Here is a 19545-nt window from a genome sequence, read left to right as displayed (position 1 = left end):
GGTTCTGCAGTGTTATGATGAATGTAATAGTAAATGTGATCAAGGCTTAAACCTTAGCAGAATCTGTCTCTGCAATATACAGAATGTGGTATTTTCAGCTTTAAATAAGACTTACTCTCCTGACACAAAGTTTACTCAAATCTAACTTAAAAATGTGTAAAACACAGTTTGGACACAAATAAAATACTGACTAATTTGCTAGAGACATTTATCTGTAAGTACATTACACGGTCACACAAAGGAGAGAATAAATCAACAAATTGAAAAAAAACAAACTCAACAACAACAACTCTGCTTTGAGTAGATCCATTTTTATGAGTCAAAACTGAATAGAACCTGCCTGGATCAATGAACTGACTGCAGACATTCAACTCCAGAGAGGGGAGGTAAAATTCTACAACCTGAACTAGTAACAACATCATTTTCACTTTTCTTCTGAATCGCCTCTCTCTCACTCACTCACTCACTCCTCTAAGTTCCACTATTTCCCCTCCTCACCTTCCCAATGACAGCCGCGGGGGGAATTAACGCTAAGGCAGACATCCAGGTGAACATAAAGATATACTTTTTCCCTTCTTTTTTTTTCTTTCTCCAATTCCTCTATCCCTCCTTCCATCCGTCCTCCTGCTGTTTTTCCTCTCTTTGATACGTGAGGGGGTTTTAACCTCTCCAGCTGCTGAGGTTTGGAGTTGTGGCTGGCTGGGGGGATCTCAAGGCCCTACTTGGTATGCACTGTCCATGTGTGTGTGTGTGTGTGTATTGCCTAGTACACCACAGTTTCTGCCGGCCAGGGAGAGAGCTGTGTGTCTGATAAGGCTGAGCCAAGCTGACCCACATGGGCCCTTCACAAGCTGTCAGAGCTATGGCCCTCAGAGGGGGGGCCCTTCCTTCTGCACTGCCTGAGCCACGGCTCACCCAGTAGGGGGCTGGATAGGGTTGAGTCTGTGGTGCTACTGGAGCTAGAGGCTGTTGGTAGGGGGTGAGAAGGGCGGCTATATATTCATGAAAGGAATACCCCATTTGCTAGGATTGGTAAAGATTGAGTTTCTGAAATAGTAATGCATCGCTGGCATATTTCTTACAGCTTATTTGATGGAAAATGTCTACACTGTTTAAGCAGCTTTTCCAAGAGGATTCTGAAAAGTGTCACTAGCATAGATGGGTGTATACTGGTAAAAATGCTTGACCTTCTCAAACAGATTTTACTATTTTGTTTCAATTAACTGACACACAAAAAGAGAAAAAGCTGTGGCATATATTCAAACAAACACATCTATAGCTTCATGTCTAAACGAAAAAACTCACAAACAGCTACGGCGAATGTGCCATACAGACAAAACAACAACAAGCATTTAAAGACAGGATCCCCAAATTGCTGATATTGTTCGCAAAGAGCACAGATTCTTACAAAGGTTCAGCGTGATGAAGAGAGTTAGACAACTGGAGGGAGAGAGAGAGGAGTGGGGTGGGGTGGGGGTGGGGGGTAGCGTGATGAAAAGGGGAGACTGGGAGGATTCTGCAGTGGCGTCCCTGATGCTCCCGTCCCGCTTCAAACTCTGCCCGCTGCCTGTCTTTTTGCCTGCCAGCCTGCCATCCTATCTGCCAGTTTAGCAGAGACAGAGAGGCAGCGAGAGGAGCAGAGATGAGCGGCGCTGATGCTGCCGGGGCGGCACGGGGGAAATCAGCGGGGCACAGGCGCTCCCAGTTAAAAGTGACATGACCTTTTGATTTTGTCACCTGTCACCAACTGCCATGTCTGACTCCGCACAGAGGAGTGCCTGCCATCCACCACCGCTGCCTTCCCTCTGCCTCTGTTTCGACGTCACTCTGTCTCTCAGAAAGCCTCTCTGTCTTTTTCTGTCTCCTGCTCCCACTCCATCTCCTCTTCTCATTCTCCTTGTCTTCACAGTCTCGTTTTTTTGTTGTTTTTTTTGTTTTTTTTTCAGGGCTGGGGGGGGAGCAGTGAAGGTATGACTTCCTGAAGGAGATGAGGCGTAATAGGCATAGCATTTCTTCCAGCTTTCCTGATATCTACTCTCCTCTACCTGTGTTCTGAGTGCCCCTTAATAAGGGCAGATGTCAAGATGCAATGTGTTTAGGAACACAGAGATGATTTCTGAGTTGTAAAATCAAAAAGAAAAGTATAAAATGGCAATTAGGTCTTGTTCTAGAAATTATAAAATGTTCAAATAAGATTAGACAGCAGTACTATCCTGGAACTAAACTAGATTCCTTTTACACTAATAAATAACAAATTACAGTCACATGGATCAGTTCACACTCAGTAAGCACAGATTTAACCAGCAGCAATAGCAAATGACAGATTAGTGGACAACCAAGCACTATCAGGGATATTAAAATCTGTAGTTATTTTTATCAAAATGCCAATACTTAAGATGTAGAGTGGGTTAAAAGTAGCAGGTTTTCTTGCCGCTGGAGGCACGTTTCTGAGTGTGAAGTATCTTCAGGCCATTAAGGTCTTCTCTTCCGTAATAGGTTGGCGGATCCAATGGGTGAATCAGTGTAATGGTCTGAAGCATGGGATAAAGAGGATGGTCCTCCAGTGTGACGAGGCCTAATTGCCCGTCATCTTGTGGTAGAAAGAGACATCACCATGTTCCATATGTAGCCTGTGAAACAGCCTGCGCTGAAAGTAACACCTTTATAACATCTGGTTAGGGCTTTTCTGGGCCAAGAGAACAGCAAGAAGCAATATCTGTTGGGATGTGTCCCTGCTTGTTAAACGCAGAGCCCGTCATCTACTCTCACGTGAGCAAGCACAAATTATTACAAAACACTGTTATGGAAAGATACCCAGATGTGAGTACATGCAGCTTGTAACCTTTGGATTCCAACCAAGCTCTATGAGCTCTGGTTAACAAGTTTCCAGCAGCTTGCTTTAAAACAAGCAGGACTGTGAACAAAAGACAAACACAGCATCCAGATATTAAAGGAATAGTTTGATCAAATGTTTTGAAATAGGGTTCTGTGGGACGGTTATGAACAACTGATATGCTTTAGATGGCTTGTTAAATGACATTAGTTTGGAGAAACAAATCTGATTCTGAATGGACTGATGAGTTAACAGTTAGTCCAAGAAAGGCCAAGACCAAAGTGTATTGTTGTCTTTAAACAACTGTCCTTGCATTTCATTCAAATGCTGTTTTATAAACCCTAACACTGCCGACAGCTTTACATTACACAATTATTCCAGCAGAAATATGACGATAACCCTGCCGGAAACACTACAGCTTGCTTCTGCCAGCTATATTTACAATTAAAAACAATCATTGAATTAATTGAAAATACAGTAACTGTGTAATATAAAACTGACAGAATGAACAGTGTCATAGGATAACATTTTCATGAACCACAACAAAATGTGTGAGATTATTATTTGAAGATAACATCAATCCACTTTGGTCTTGGACCTACCTGTACTAGCAGTTAGATTGTCAATCCACTTAGATTTAAACCTTATTTTTCCAAAACGAGGTCATTCAAAGAGCTACCTCCAACAGGTAAGATATTAATTGTTCATAGCCTTTCCACAGAACCCCACTGATCTATCACTTTAAAATAAAGTCAGTGCACGCACCGATTCTCAAAAAGTCCTGTTGGTTGAAAGTCATAAAAGCAAGTTGCTATTACAACAATGTGGCCTGCCTACTCTGATGCTAGATTCAGTTTTGATTCTATAAAGTAAAATATGCAATTAAGATTCTCATTTTGAGATATCCTTTTCTGTTCTGGCACACGTGGGCAGCCATCTTCTCTATATGGTATGCCTGATATGCCATAACAGGACAAAAAATAAATAAGTCAGTGCAGATGTGCCTTAAAACCTTTCTCAGACTGCATACAGTGGGTCACAACTCATTGTGATACAGTTGTCTATGAGAGAATGGTCCTATTTGATCTGTTACCTCAGTTATTCAGAACATTTTACACAATTATGAAATAGGAAAAGCAAAGAAAGTTTTTGTGAGGGGCTTCGTTTTTGACATGTCGGTACCCATTGGACATGCATGGTTTCCCAACAGATCCATTTCTCTTTTGTAATTATTGGTTTCAAATACAAAACACGATAAAACAACCAAAATGGAAAACTTTAGGTTTCCAAACAGGAATACCCAAACCCCTAGCCAATGTCACTGTGGCTTTCTAAACTGGTACGGAATAGATTTAAGCATCAAATTACTCCAAGTTTCAAAACAAAAGGAGATGTCATTAAAATCCTCATCAAACTCCCAACAAAAAGTGATCCCATACAATTGCTTACAGGCACGATGTGTCTTCCATGACTATCAGCTTTGAATGTCCAGAAAAGAAAAGAAAAGAAAAAAGAAAAAACTTAGATTAAAGAGAATAGGAATCCTCCTGTTTGTTTCAGAGAGCATGTTGCAGAATATGGCACACAGGTCATCTGACGGTGTTAAAGAGTCAGCGCTTGCAGGTCAGAGTGCTACAAGATAAGAGAAGAGGTCGGGGACCTCGCGGGTGCAGAGCCTCCTTTAATCGCTGTTTTAAGGATGCGTTCACTGCTTAGCAGGTACTGGTCAAGGTTGGGGCTAGGGTAAGGAGCGCTGATCCGGGATCTGTTTGCAAAGCAGCATGTAACCACAACAGTCAGTGACCCTGGGTGGTGAATTACTGCGTGTAGAGAACACTGTGTTTGTTTACCTGCTACAGACAGGGCTATGGACTGTGGCTGCAGTGTAAAACCAGAGAAAGGGTTGGCACATTGAACCCATCACACGAGTCAAGGCCAGTTCATTAAGAAGTCTGTACTCAAGTGAGTGTTTTTTTTCCGTTTTCTCTTATCCCCCCCCCACCCTTTCTCTTCAAGCCTGAGAGAGAGAGAGAATTCAGAAGAGATTCCTTTGGCATTACCCTCATCCCAGGCTGCTGGAAAACCGCAGTGCTCCGGATGCTGACCCCTCGCTCTGCTCAGCACAATGCTTTAATTTGGTGTGTTGTTTAAAGTAATTAGAAAGCCCTTTCCCTCTGTTTTCTTTTCTGTTCTTCTCAGTTCTCTGCCAAGTGCAGGAGGGAAACTTTTGACCATGACTTCAGCCTGATAAAGACTCGGAAGAGGAATCCAGGGGACCCGGGGAGGAAGCAAAGAACCACAGATAGTGTGTGCTCTCGGTGCGATCAAACCTTTATTTGCATGCTACAGATCGGGAAACTGAAAACAAACAGGGACAGGACTCAGGGGATTCTTGCACCTGAAAGTACGAGTTCAAGTGCATGTGTGCAGGGGAAGCTTTTAAGAAGACAAAAAGCTTAAAAATAATGAACAAATACAATAAACTTTACTTTTACTGCATGTGCCAAGTCTTGACATGAGATAGCAATATTGTCAGTGAACGATGAAGAGAGCTGATAACAAAGCAAGGAACAATTGGTTCATCACATTCACCAGTTAGGAGACGATGAAACTGCAACTTCAAGACAAGAGGGACTGCAATTATCTTAATTTTTTTCATTGTGTCTTCGGAGACGCTTTTTATTCTTGAACACAACGGTCACAGCAGCAAGAAAAGAACCATTAAGTGTGCTAATCTTTGTCAATTAATACAACTTCCATCAGAAATATTGCCGCAAAGGATTTTTGGTAAATTTAATACTCCGGCATGCTCAGACGGGAGCTACAAATATACTCATTTTGACCTGAACACAAAGCATAAAGCATTAAATATAAATGTGGATGCATGAGCTCTAATCTAGCCTTTGATTGTAATTGAATCTTGCCATTAGTGCAAAAGATAAAAATCAGTTGCCAAAAATAAAAGAAAACACTCTGTAGCACACACAACAGTCAGCATCAATGAACAATGGACACACCTGTATGTTCACTAATAAGACCTACACGTTGATGCCATTTCATTTGCTTTTTCCAAGAGTTTTCCTCTAATTATCTCACCAGCACTCGAAAACAGCTTCCTCACATATCCTGCACCAGACAACACCAGAACTAACACTCCAGCACACAGTAATCTACACTGTCAAAGCCCAAGGTGTGCTGCACACAGCAGCCTCACTCAGTTAAGGAAAGAAATTAACACTCATAATAGAAAATAACAAAGATATTTATGAGAAAAGAAGGTCAGATTTGTACAAGTGCTCTTATGGATAAACATGTTCACAGACATAATGGTCTATTAAAGTAGAGACAGATACAGAAAAGTTCTGAGGATTTGTGCTAAAGTACCTCAAACTACATAAAAACATTAAACAGAAATGAAAACTAATTCACATTCATGCAACACTGCCTTGAATTAAGTAAAATGTACTTAATCTTACGTAAAGGGACCTTAACATTACAAGCAGATGTAAACCTTGGTGCCTTATTTCATTTAAGAAGCTCACAGTAAAGCTTGTATGCATACAAACCATCAAGCTCAGTTTTGTTTTATGGAAGTGGTGATTTATTTATTTATTTTAGTTATACATTTTCTCAAGCAATGTCGCCATCTACAGGCGGGAAGGAGCACTCTCTTAAACTTCAGTCTCATTCACGAATGGTTTCTTTCACCTGTGAACTCGCGTGAAAACCTTTAAGTCTTGACTTGTTTATACCTAAACATCGTATTTTTAATATAAACTTTAAGGAACTGAAAGTTGTTTTTAGATTAAAGTGAAGTTATATAGGAACTGTGGTATTTTTGCTCATTTTAATGGCACTTTAAACCAGAAACATGATAACAGAGGCTTATAAACAGAGAAGATTAACTCCCAGGACCTATTAGAAGTACAGTGTGTGCCACGTACAGTTCACGTCTAATTACATTTTTATGTGTAACTTTACAATGACCGACAGCTATTAGATTTGGTTTATTATAATGACAGAATTTAATACAGCTTCCAAATCCAATCCAATCTGACCCAAAGATTCCTTAGGAAGAGATAAATATACACATTGAAGACAAGACTGCAAGAAAATCTGAAGTCTCTTAACGGGTTATTTCCGACTGAGTCTTGGAAGAAGGCACTTATTAAAATTAATCACTTCATTGTTCACGCTCACTCCATAGTCCGGCTCTCTCCCTCGTCTTCACTCTCTGCTCTCCAAATGTGGCTGGCCATGATTAAAACACGTCTGTTTCTCCATGACATTGCTTTGACATCATTTAATTGGTAAAAGAGATAAAAATAAATGAATTAAATAAATATACTACCAGGTAAGTGGCGTAACATAGCTCTAGGTGACAGCCTATTATTTCTCCCTTCTCTTAGGCTCAAAAGAAGGCAAAGTGAGAAATGTGGGATGCAGCGAGAATGCAGCTCCTCGTGTGGGAGATGGAGGTTTTCATTAACAAAAATTGGCAGATAGATTTTCTTATTTTTATTTAATTCTGATTCTGCTCAAAGTTTGCAAGTACAATTTAAGCAAAAGGTGTGCTCTTGAAATGTCTTTAGTAAAGTATGTTGCTTTTTCTGTCTCATCTGTGCATCTGATTAGAATACCCTAAATGCCCTGTTTGTCTAAAGTTCAGAAATATAGGTCTAAACCATTTTAATTAAAATCTTCTAAAAGTGTAAGGTCCTAATAAAAAAAAAAACTTTGGAGGATTTTTTGACAGACTGTTGTTTTGGATGTGGGCTTTTACGATTGAAAATAAAGAATAGCAAATAGCGTTGAGGCTACTCACGACATCTTGTCTCGTATCCTTCCCCGACACAATCAGGATGTAGTTCCAGGCCAGCAGCAGCAGCAAAGCCAGAGGAATCATATAGATCTCAAAGTTCCAAACTACGATGACGAAGATCTGTTCGGACACAGAAAAAAAAACAAAAAAAAAGAAAAACGACAAAACTTGTTGGAGAAAAAGTGCTGCTGAGAGTGCAAACATTTAACACCTCGTCATGGCGTTTACTCTGACGACGAAAGAAATAAAACACATTCAAATACACTTATATGGAAACCCCTTAACTCCGAGGAACAAATGTATAAAAAAAAAATATGTGTTAAAAGTGAGGAGGATGCGTTGGAGCCGTCAGAGCTTCTTTCCTTCATGCCAATCATCTAGGAGTCTGAGGTCATGTACCGTTTCAGATACACCACATCAAAGTTGACCCCTCTGAGCTGCAGCCCCAAACTTGAGACTCTGACCTCGAACACCCCACAACCCGAGTCCCTCACCCTGTCACTCCAAGCCCCAATACCCTCTTCTCCTTCTCCAAAAGGCTCTTATGGCCTGTCTCTAACCTTCTCTGCACCCATCTGCCAAAAGCATAACCTCTATACCTCCCCTCTCATCACTGAACAAGAAGAGCACCATCTGAAAATTAACCTATTCCTAAACCCTGTATTCTTGTTTTGAAAGAGGCTCTTTAGCATCCTTACAACAGATTTCCGTGGCGGTTGGGAGAAGATATCTGTGGGAAAGTAAAATTGCTAATGATGATAGCTTGATATTTTCTCGCAGTATTGTGCCAATTGTGAGACAGCTTTGAGTCAATTGTTGTTAAAAAAGTTGAGATGGGGCATTGTGAGGGAATAGCATCTGTCAGAAACATCCAGAACAAAAGATTAGTTATTCTTTCTAATGGTATCATGTTTAGGAGATTTTTTTTTTTCGGGCCTGATAAAACCTCAGCAGCAATTATACCAAATGATGAAAATTGCAAAACAGCGTCTAATGCTCTGTGTCCTCCAGCCAAACGTATTCATGAAATTCAAGTACAACAAATCAATTATTTAAAACAAAATAAGCAAAAATTTAACAATCGAGTTTAGTAGTAAAGTTTTAAAAGTGTCAAAATTGACACCATTAGTGTCCAAAAAAAAAAAAAAGCAGATTTATTGGTCTGTGTTGCAATTAATTTATCCTGTTAGCTGAACAATAATGACAAGATAGAGCGGAAGCTTCATAATCAACAATCAAATTGTTTCATTTCTGAGCGTGCACGTGAGTGTGTGCGAGAGGAGCGAGACAAACATCGAGCTCTTCATTATTTCTGCAGCCTAAGGTTAATGTGAAGATGAGGTTCAACAACAGCGGTGCGCGCGGGGCTCATCCAAAGCGCACAAAGACGCCGCGCCGCCGCAAACAAACACTTGCATCTGAGGATCCTTACAAGCAGCTTCTCGTGTGGAGAAACTCTGACCGGCTCACATTTAAACTTCGAACAACAACAACAAAAAGTCTCAACTTCATGTAAAATTTACCACAAAAAAACACTGAATCCCAGCAGCAAAAACAAATAGATAAATAAAACATTAAGACATGTCCGGTTTATTAGCATAAAACTCAAAGGTATATTTCTTCAAATAAACCTGCATGGCGTGGTGCAGCGACCAAATCTCCCAAAAGGATTCAAATCTCTGCTTCACTGTCTCAGACACGCGCAGCCTTTCTGTGATACAGCTGGGTAAGAGAAACAAACAGCTTAAATAATTCATTATTGTGTACTAACAAGCCAAACAACTTCTCTTTATTCATCGTAAAAACATTTCCAACACCGAAAGCATAGAAAATTGCACACAGGCTCTTGCAAAAAAAACCTTCAGTGTTTAAACTTTTTTTTTTTCTACAAAAATGTAGCTATTTTAAAGTTATCCATCTGCTGACAAATTATTTAGAAATCTGATCTGTAACACTGATAAACAGCGGAATAATCTCTGACAAAAACAACGTTGCGATCGAGGTGCAAGAACTTGACTTCAGCTGAACAAACAAAGGAGCTCACTTCGCTTTAAAGCTATTCTGGTAGACTCTATAAATAACTGCACACTTACAAACATCTTCATGCAGATACACAAGTGCTCCGTTCAAAAGCGCTGCTATAAATATGACTTACAGCAGGCACGGATTGCTGTGTAAACATATTGTCTGCTTGTCTTAATCGCTCATATTATCATTATCATGCACCAGAAAAATTAATTGGGCCCCACTTTGCTAATGTTTACAGTTCACTCGTAAAGCTTTTATGCTTCTCTTGTTTTAAATCTCTTTTTTTTGTGTGTGTGCGCGCCTGGGGTTGTTTAAGTTGTCATCCCTCCTTTTTTTTTTCCTCCGTCATTTGGCTGAAGTGGCTGAGGGGGACGTTTTGACTGGCAGCTCGAGAAACCGGACACCCGGGCTCAGCGGTGGCCGCGGCCCTGTATCGTCTTTGTGCCCACCGGCTGGACAGTGGGGCCCTGCGGTGCCTGGACCTTTCCACCAGGACTAGGCAATCGCAGCCGCCCCCCTGTCGCTCACTACTCCAGATAGGAAGCTCCCTCGCCTGGAGAGACGGGAGTGGGAAGGAGCCCGCTGTGGATGTCAGTGACCAGAGAAAGATGGCGTGAGGGGGAAGAAAAGCAACTATAAAAACATACGGGATCAAATGGGGGGCATGCTAAATAAAATTCCAGATGTAGGAGATGGGAATAATTTGTAGATCACTCTGTGTGGTCAGAAACCCATATGACTACTGTTTATAAACAGAAAGGATGCTTGTATTGCCTCATCTTGTTCTCTTTTATGTCACTGAACTCTTATGATGCCTGTATGATAATGCAAAGTTCTTCAATTAAACAGTTTAATGATTTATCTATACATATTTGGCAAGTTATGCATTCTTTTTAAAAAATAAGGTTTGAATTTAGGCAAATGTTTTATTAAGAATTGCATTTTGAAAAAAGTTGGAAAGGAGTTATTTATTTTTGAACTGGTTGAACAATTATCAGTAAAATAGGTTTTTATTAGACGTTTAATTTTGTCAGCAAAACTAATCATTGTGACAATTCAAAGCAAATTTAGAAACGACAAAAGTAACAGCTCGCCTTTACTCAGCAAGTCTGAATTGTCACAAAAATAATAGAAGGTCATCTTTTTTTTTTTTTTCTTTGTGCTCTGAAAAATCTTCCAAACAGAAACGATCACTTGTCACAAAGCTAATTAAAGCAACATCTTCCACTTTTAAATCTGAAAAAAAACCTGTTTAGTAACAGCTGAACTGGGCAAACGTCACATCTGAGCACAAGCTGAAATTCAGACAACTCAAATAATTAAAATTACAAACATTAACAAAATAAAACAACAGCGGATTAATTTGTGGTATTTGAGATAAAACAGCAACGTCCCACAAAACCAGTCAATCTGATCATTTCGACTTGTTTCTGTAGTCAGATTACATTGCTTTTATAATCTTTGGTGCTTTCACTTACTATTAGAAAACAAATTGAACTGAAGAAAATGTATTAAAAATGTTAAGAAAACAGAAAAAGTTCCAAATGGTTGTCTCCAGCGCTTCATGTGACACTTTGTAAGATGCATTACTGGTTTGAAAACACAACCCCGTGTCCTGGCGGCTTTTTTGCAGCAGCACTGTGGGAGGGTAATATTCAGTACTTTGGCTTACATTAACCACACACCAAGCTAACTTTTCCCCCCTTGCTCTGTCTCAGTGGAGTGAAACTGAAGTTTGGATTTCAGACTTCCCCTTTATCTCTCTTACATCAATTTCCATGCAGGCACTAAGCGTTGCCAGACAGCCAGTAGAAGTCCTGTTAAGTTTGAGGAAACATGAAGGAGCGGGGAGGGGGGAGGGTGGGTGGGGATGGGGGGCTGTCCTGTTTCTGACCAGAGCTGCACATCGTTCAGTGGTGCTAGACTGCCCCCTGCTGCTCGGCTGCAGAATAAAGCCCCGAAATCCAACGTGTCAAGGCAATCATCTTGTTAGGACATTGTACAATAAAATAAAGCATATGCCCACAATCCTACAGCTGTTCCCTGTGAGAACAATCAGAAGTGAGGATCCCGAACGTGTGACTCCTGTACAAAAAGGGGCTCGTTTTTCTGCTGAGCGTCTCCGGTGATTAAACCCTGACTTGGTATTCTCTGTTAGTCACGCCACCGTATTTCAACTAACACTCATTTTTGTAAATGAAGAGAGCAGTGAAATGTGAAAGTATATCGTTCAAAGCCGTCCCTTGCTGTGGGCAAAGACGAACTCCCAACTTTAAAACTTTTTAAAAAAAAATCTTTGAAGAGAAGTCAAAGGAGCAATTTAAAGAGACCCGGAGTGGTGTGCACCACTGACTGCTATGGCGTCTCAGTGCTGTGTGTGAATCAGACTGTCAGCCAGACATGTGCAAACACACACACACACTCATATACACACTCGAATGGTTGCTTCTGTACCTGTCTTTGCTTTTTTTTTTTTTTTTTTTTTACCTTCTTTTTTATTTCAGCAGGGTGAATTTTTATCTAAATGCAAAGCAGGTGATAGGTGCTCCAGTTTCCTCTAGAAGCAGCTCCCTTGTCTGGGCTCTCTTCCTGATAAGAGTCCTACTTTGCCTGACATAAAAGAGCCAGGTATCATTTCCCCTGCCTCCCCAACAACCCCCAGCTCGCTGCCCTCGCCCTTCCCTGAGCTTCACAAAGCTGCCTCTATTTGCTCCCAATTCAGGGCCCAATTGCAGATAAAGTTACAGCAAATTTGTTTGGAGGAAGAGCTGCTGAGGCCTGCGGTCCCTGGGGCAATAACAGCCTTGTCTTGCAGGGGCCGTAGGGAGAGCTGGCAGCAGCAGGAGAACAGAACCCAACACCGCTCAGCCCGACAATGGCCTCAACTTTCCGGTAGGCAAGGAAAAAAGGGAGGGGTTGGGATAAAGAAGAACAGGAATGGATGGATGGATAGAAGGGAGAGATACTCAGCTTGCAGGTGTGGAGAGCGGAAGCAGACGCTTAACCCCGAGACAAGAAATGGAGATCCACACACACACATACAGACACAAACACACACACAGACACCACCCATCATGCAGGACAGGAGGTAACTCCAGTACCGTCCATTGTGCCAACGCCTCAGGCAAAGCTGCCACGGTGGCTGATTCACTCTCGGGATGGGTGGGTGACAGCAGTGTGGGTGTGAGAGAGAGACAGAGTGAAAGGCTGGATGTGAGACTATGCAATATCTCTCTTTCTCACACATGCACACAAAACACACACAATATACACACTAATCACAGCTGGCACTAATGGGTGATGTGTACGTGCGGCTGGCATTTCAGGATTGGGCAGAAGGAGAGTAAGAGACCATGAAGCAAAATTTGAGCATTTTCTTTGCGGAGGGAGTGTTGTGCTGTGACATGTTATGACAACTGAATTTTGATGCACTCGTGTGCTCAAAAACTCTTCCTAATATATTTTTAAAAAGCTTAAATTTACCCCCCTCGGGCTTGCTTAACTCCCATTAAGTGCACACATTTGTACGTTTTTAGAGGTTAAATTGTGCACAGGTTCACATTTATAAAAAAAAAAAAAAAAAAGAAAAGAAGAAAAAAAAAAAAGCTGTGTTGGAAAGTTTGGTGTAACATCTGTCTGCTGAGACAGCCAGACAGAAACACACATGTGAGCAGACACACACAGGCCGATAATCACACACAGCAGTACACCTTCATGAATGCACCACCTTGGCCAGATGGCCCACCATAAAAACCCACTTAAAGAGATGAGTGAAGTGATTAAGAGGCCTCTCAAAGTAAGGGAGAAATGAGATGAAGAAATGGAAGGGGAGGGAGGGAATACCTGCGTGGAGGAGAGGCCCTAAATACTCTGATGCTTTTAGCTAAGTGCATACTCAGACGTTAGCAGACTCCCAAAAGAATAGGGGTGGAGTTGAGGAGGAGGAGGAGGGGGCGGGAGGCACAATGACACCTAAATTTCACAATTTCTATAAACTATAAAACACTTTGTCCTTGGCCTAGATACGTTCTTTGTCATCATCTGAATTCTCTGAATATGAGTGAGCACAATAAGAATACGAACAGCCTGTGCTGTTAATCAGAAATACACCTTTCATTTAAAACTGTGCAGTTCTGAAAGCTGAAAAGCACCCCAAGATGTGTGTGTGTTGCACATACTGACAAGAAGTGATTGTGATTTCCAAGGCTGAATCCCTCTCTCTTCATCCACCGTGTTAACTGTCGTTTTCTTAAATGAATTAGATTTTGGTGAATCTCTTGATTTTCTTATTGTCTGATTTATTCATTAATTTTTCTCATTAATTAATAATTCTCTCTCTCACTCACTCACACACACACAAAATGGAAAATGTTATCAGATCAATACCATGTCTCTTCTGACCCACGTCTTGTGATGACAGTATGACCTGCTGTACAAACACACACATCCAGCCTCTGCGAAGATTAAACTGGTGTCAGACAGCCAAACGCTGCTAATGTCTGCCGAGGAGACACTTAGTGCTCCCGCGGTAAAGGGCCGGGGCAGGGTGGGTCCACCTGTCCTGTAGCTACTTCAGTCGGGTCCCCTAAACGAGACAGGATTAACTGTCTGCTCTGTTATCTTTAGGGTAGGAACCTCAATGCAGCCACTCGCTGTGCTGCAGGCTTTTTACTGATACCTCTGTCGTCCAATCATATTTCACCTTTTAATATCAGATCTGATAACATTTTCCGGTGAGGAGGAAGCCGATAGGTGAGGAAAGAGAGAGCAGGCCATTTTTTTCAATGCGCCTTGCATGCATTATAGCTGGATGTTCTTGATATCTGAGGGTCCTATAAAACAATGTTTGAACTGCAAAACCACCCCTCTGAACCTCTGAGAACATGTCTGTATGTGTGTGTTCGGTGTAAAAAACTGTAATCACAAGTTGCTTCAGCACATACCACAAAAGCACAGATGCTCCTCTGTGGAGAGTCCCATTCAAAGCAGCTGTTGATGTAGCAGCCCACGTTGATCAAGAACATGATGCAGCGTCTAACTCGGTTGAAGTTGCGTAAAAGCAGCTGGAAGAAAAAGCAAAAGGGGATTTGTTTGTACAACTGAAGTTTTATCCTCTAAAATGAGCTATAACAAAGAAAACAGCTTTCTGTTATTTAACATTGCGATTATTTCATAAAAACCCCAGAAATAGGCTGACAAGTAAGAACTCTCTGTTGAAAAGGCTGGCAAATGTCACTAAAACACAGGCCCCCAAGAAATCTGTTATAACTGGCTTTCTGTAAAATAGATGATTGTGGAGAAATATTTAATCTTCAACCTATTATATGTAGATAAATTTTATGATCAAAATTAGGAAATGTGTTAAGATGCAAAATTACAATCATATGGTTGGTCTAAACCCCTCAGAAATCTCTTTGTAAAATAACAACCACAGATTTATGGCTCAGAATTTATAGCTTTGACCTCACTTAGACTTAACAGTTACAGCATTATAACACTTTCAGTGAGAATGCCAATGTGCATTTCTTTTTTTTCTATAGCTCCATAATTGGTCATGAATCCGTTATAGGACCCACAACAAACAGTTAAAAAAAAAAAAGATTTCTTTAATAATAACAATCTCCAAGTCAAGCACTGCTCTCTTTTTGTTCTTGTGACATTCAGCCAAAGACACAGGAAAGCCGCTGCCATTCCCTTGTGTCGCCAACCATTTAGGGAATATCATAACAGCAGCAAAGAAGTAAATTACCCAATCAGATCACACCTAGGAAAGTGTATTCCCATAGGAAAAACTCTCTTTTGTTAAAAAAAAAAAAAAATCTAAGGTCATAAATTCAAGCTGAGGAAAATTGTAGTTGCCTTTAAATATGTGGGTAACATCGCTGAATAGTATAAGTTTGTGGCCTCGCTATTTTTTTTATGCACGTATGTGTGAATTTATGTGTTTAGCAGTGGTGTAGTAGTTTTGACATTAGATGAAAGGATTTTTGATTTTTTTTTTTCTGTGTGATGCTTTTTGTTGCCAAAATGCAGTTTACAGTACAGTGTCCTGCTGGGGACACGCAGACCCTTAGCAGAGTAAGACTGCAAATCATTCATTTTCACATTCCTCAGCACATGCTGCACTCTTTCTGGCTCATTATTGCCATAACTGCCTTGATGGAGAATACTTCAGCTTTCTTGAGTTACGTCAACCCCGTCTATTAAAGCTTGAAAATACTCCGAAAAGTGGTGAAGTCATTTATTAAGTCAAATGTCATAATCGCAAATATGAGTTTGGCAGGCGGTGTGCGCGTTTCTTTTTTTTTCCTTCTTTTCAGTTTGTAACTGCCACTAAACGGCAAGCGGCAGCAGGGGAGCTGCTTCCATACAAAAGAGCCCTCACGGGGCAATCCCTCCAAAGCAGCCAGTGACATCATCATTCCGAGACGCTGACATGGGTCATCTCTGTGAGTCAGGGGTGAAATGGAGATGAAAAAAGAAAAAAATAAAGATGCTGTGTTTGAGGAGAAAAAGCGAAGAGTGAGCCGAGATAGGGAAGAGCAGAGAAACGACAGAAGGGAATAGATGAGGGCTGACAAAAGAAAAAAAAAGAAAAAGGGGTTGTATGAGAGCTGCTCTGTGCGCTGTGCTGTGTGTTGGGGTAGGGCTGTGCTCGGCTGTGCGTGGCGTAACATTGACTGCTGAGCCTGAACGGTCACTCATATGACACGTCTGATGTGGCCCAGCCCCTGCTATTCATCCCTTTGTGGTGCCGCCACACTGAGCAGCGTGACAATGAAGTGCAAAGCAGCAGTGGCAGAGAGGGCCAACTATAAGGATGGCCAATCTACTTATGCACCCCAGAGCTGACAGCTTGACATTTCTATTCACCATTCAAAGTGGATGCGAGGGGGGAAGAGATGAGAAAAAAGGGGGAAGAGGAGGGACGAAAAAAAAAAAAATAAGAGAGACAAAATGCTGTTTTTCCTTCAATCATCCTGTTGTATCTTGCCTACACAGTTGTTGTGCTTTACAAGATGCCACTCAGCAGCGTTGTTGGTTTTTGCTTGAGACAGTTAAGCAGAATAGGGAGGTGTATTGGTGGACACAGATAAAAGAAAGAAAAAAAAAAAAGAGGAGTGGCAGGAGATAAGAATTGGCTGCCGATGTACCTGTTTGGACACTCTAGGCTCCTCCTCGATATACTTTTGTTCGACGGGAGTCAACGTCCTGAGACCAGCCTTCACCTGCGTAACACACAGAGAGTCAAAAACTGCAAACGGTGAGGGGATTTTAAAAGAACTGAGGGCGAAGATGACAGGCTCGATTATTTCAAGGGGCATTTCGAAGATTGCGTGCAGGCATAACACAGCAGAACGTGCACTAAGCGCGCCCCATGTCAGAGGCTAGAGAGAAGCAGGAGATGGAGCTGTAAGATGGCCGCTGTAGGACACACACAGCGATGGTGAATGGGCGAACAAAGGCTTGTTGAGAGGGAGTCTTCGATAATTAAAGCCAAAACGAGGACGAGGGACGACGGATGAGATGGAAACGAGCAGGGAGGGGGGGGCAAACAGAATAAAGACAACAGCACCACGGAGGGGGCAAATGCTGGGGAGAACAAGAGAAGGATGAGAGTGAGGGGATAATAAGGGAGGGGGGGGGGTAAAAAAACAGGGAGGAGACTCAAAAAAGCAAAAGAAAGACTTACAGCATTAAAAATCACGTCTATTTCGAGAAAGATGACCCCTTTTGTTGGCCCTGTCAGCTCCTTGCTTTTCAAGGCGTAGGCTTTGCGTTCTCCATTTTGGATCTGTGGGAGAGGGACATGACAGGCGTCTGTCTAGCAATACCCGGCTGAATCGGCTCCCCGGGCCACCTTTGAACCCCAGCTGCTGGCGCTGACAGGGAACCCAAAACAACTGTGGCAACTCTGACAAGTACCTGTTCATTACCCACTGCAGCTCGGCTCTGTCAAACAGAAATTAACTATCCTGGGGAATCATACTGTACGGCAAAGCACAGATATATGAGACGCACACTTCCTTCACAGGCTATCTATACTTTCACTAATATAAGAGACATTCTTCTTTCACCCCTTTTTTTTTCTTTTTCCAAGTCAAATCTTTCCATCTATCAGCGTCATTTTCATCTCATCTCTCATCCACTTACTTTATATCTTCTCAGCTATCAATCTCTACTTTTTTTTATAAAAACTCAGTTTTTCTTCCCATTTTTTTCCCCCGCTTCCTGTCAACTCTTGCTCTTTGAGAAATAATAACAGTGTCATCAGTGGAGTTGCAAAAATAACCTCTGCTTTTTATATCTTCCTCTGTTTTCATTCTTTCTGTTCCTCCGCTGTATGTTCTCTCTATTATTCCTGAGGGAGGTTAAAAAAAAGAAACACAGAAATTTGCCTGTGACTCACATTTAGTAAAGGGATAGCCACTTTCCCCAGGAAGTCTGCGCTCCTGTCTCGGTCCTCGTCGTAAACAGTGACCTCGAGGACCGAGTGGACGTCCTTGATGTTACTGGACCACACACAAAGACAAAATGCATATTTAGTTATAAGTGAGCCTCAAACTGAAACAGTTAAAAAAAAAAGAAAGACATTTCATCCTGCAGGCTTCTTTAAATGTTTAAGACACGCAGAAAATAATTTCGAACACAAAGCACTACCAGAAAATTAGTCCGTTTTTTTAGATTTGGAAGGAAAAGGAACAAATAATTCACACTGATAGTACTAAAAGACACAATTTAAGTATAATTTATTATGTAGCATATTTAAAATAAAAGTATTGTAAAATTACTTTTGTTTTATTTTATTCAGTGTATCCTTCAGGATGTTTAGGCAGATTATAGTCAACAATCACATATAAATATTACTGTTTTTTCTTATTTTTAGTTTAGGTGCATTAATATATAAAAAAGTGTTCCACATAATAAACCACAAAAAATAAATAGCATTTTTTATTGTTCAGTTTACTTTCTAAGAAATTAAATAGGAATGTGTGAAGACAAATAGAAAAATACAATTATCTACACATGTATTTAATATCATTTTAAATAATATGATTTAAAAATCTGTGAATGCAAAGCATGTTTTAATTTTTTTCTGAGCTGTTAGTTTGTGTGTGCACAGAAACATGGGCAAAGTCGAAGCCACTCACAAAGTGAAGACCTTGTTCCACTCTGGGTTGAGGTTTTTGTAAACAGTGTGTGTCTGCAGGCGATCATTGCTCAGCTCCACCACACAAAATGGGTCACTTTTACCTGCCAAGCACAGAAGAGAAGCAGACAAGAGTGGCTTTCTCAGTAAAAAAAAACAACAAAAAACAGATGTTAAAAAGTTTGGTTAGTTTAAGATCTCTTTTTTCTTCAAAATTCTAATCCAGTATCTAAAATCTTTTGTAAAATTAATAAATATTGAATCCTAACATGGCAATTCTGACACAGTGGTTTTATCAGGATTGTAAAAATATGATTCTTTCATTTTTTTTAGCCCCAGTTTTGTGTGTCTTAGCCAGCAGTGTATCATTGAAACAGCTGCAAGCCATTTCTATCAGGAGCCTGGGAACGTGGACAACCAGAAGATAAGCTCCAGGACGACTGCACCCTGGGCGGTCGCAAGGAGGCGGTGGGGAGGGAGGCAAACGGGAGAGGACTTTGAAAGTAAACGGTGGTGGGAACACAGGGGTCGATGTGGCTCTGAAGACCTGAGAACTTCTGAGCAGAAGATAAAGACAGCCGAGCGCGGGGTGTGAGGGGAAACACAGCTGCTCCGTGATCAGTGAATCTGGAGCGAGCGGGTGGGATGGGAGCAGCAGAGATACAATAAAATAACAAAAAGGATTAAAGAAAACAGCAGACTTAAATGATG

The 19545-nt window shown here is 41.2% G+C and overlaps 1 protein-coding gene across 5 annotated transcripts in view; it reads right to left on the bottom strand.

The window, feature by feature from the left end:
- The window catches only part of mctp1a (multiple C2 domains, transmembrane 1a), a 129468-nt gene that overhangs the window by 29024 nt on the left and 80899 nt on the right, over window positions 1-19545 (bottom strand). For all 5 annotated transcript variants that reach the window (XM_037975243.1, XM_037975244.1, XM_037975249.1 and 2 more), the window contains 6 exons: window positions 18836-18938; window positions 18094-18196; window positions 17377-17478; window positions 16838-16912; window positions 14627-14746; window positions 7659-7775 (listed from right to left, as the gene is read on the bottom strand). In XM_037975243.1, coding sequence (XP_037831171.1) covers window positions 7659-7775; window positions 14627-14746; window positions 16838-16912; window positions 17377-17478; window positions 18094-18196; window positions 18836-18938 — 620 coding nt within the window. The remainder of the gene's footprint in view (window positions 1-7658; window positions 7776-14626; window positions 14747-16837; window positions 16913-17376; window positions 17479-18093; window positions 18197-18835; window positions 18939-19545) is intronic.

The sequence above is a fragment of the Kryptolebias marmoratus genome, linkage group LG1 (assembly GCF_001649575.2).
Source record: "Kryptolebias marmoratus isolate JLee-2015 linkage group LG1, ASM164957v2, whole genome shotgun sequence".
In the NCBI taxonomy this organism is placed as follows: Eukaryota; Metazoa; Chordata; class Actinopteri; order Cyprinodontiformes; family Rivulidae; genus Kryptolebias; species Kryptolebias marmoratus.
Note: the sequence above shows the minus strand (reverse complement) of the source record. Positions and strands in the feature narration are given on the sequence as shown.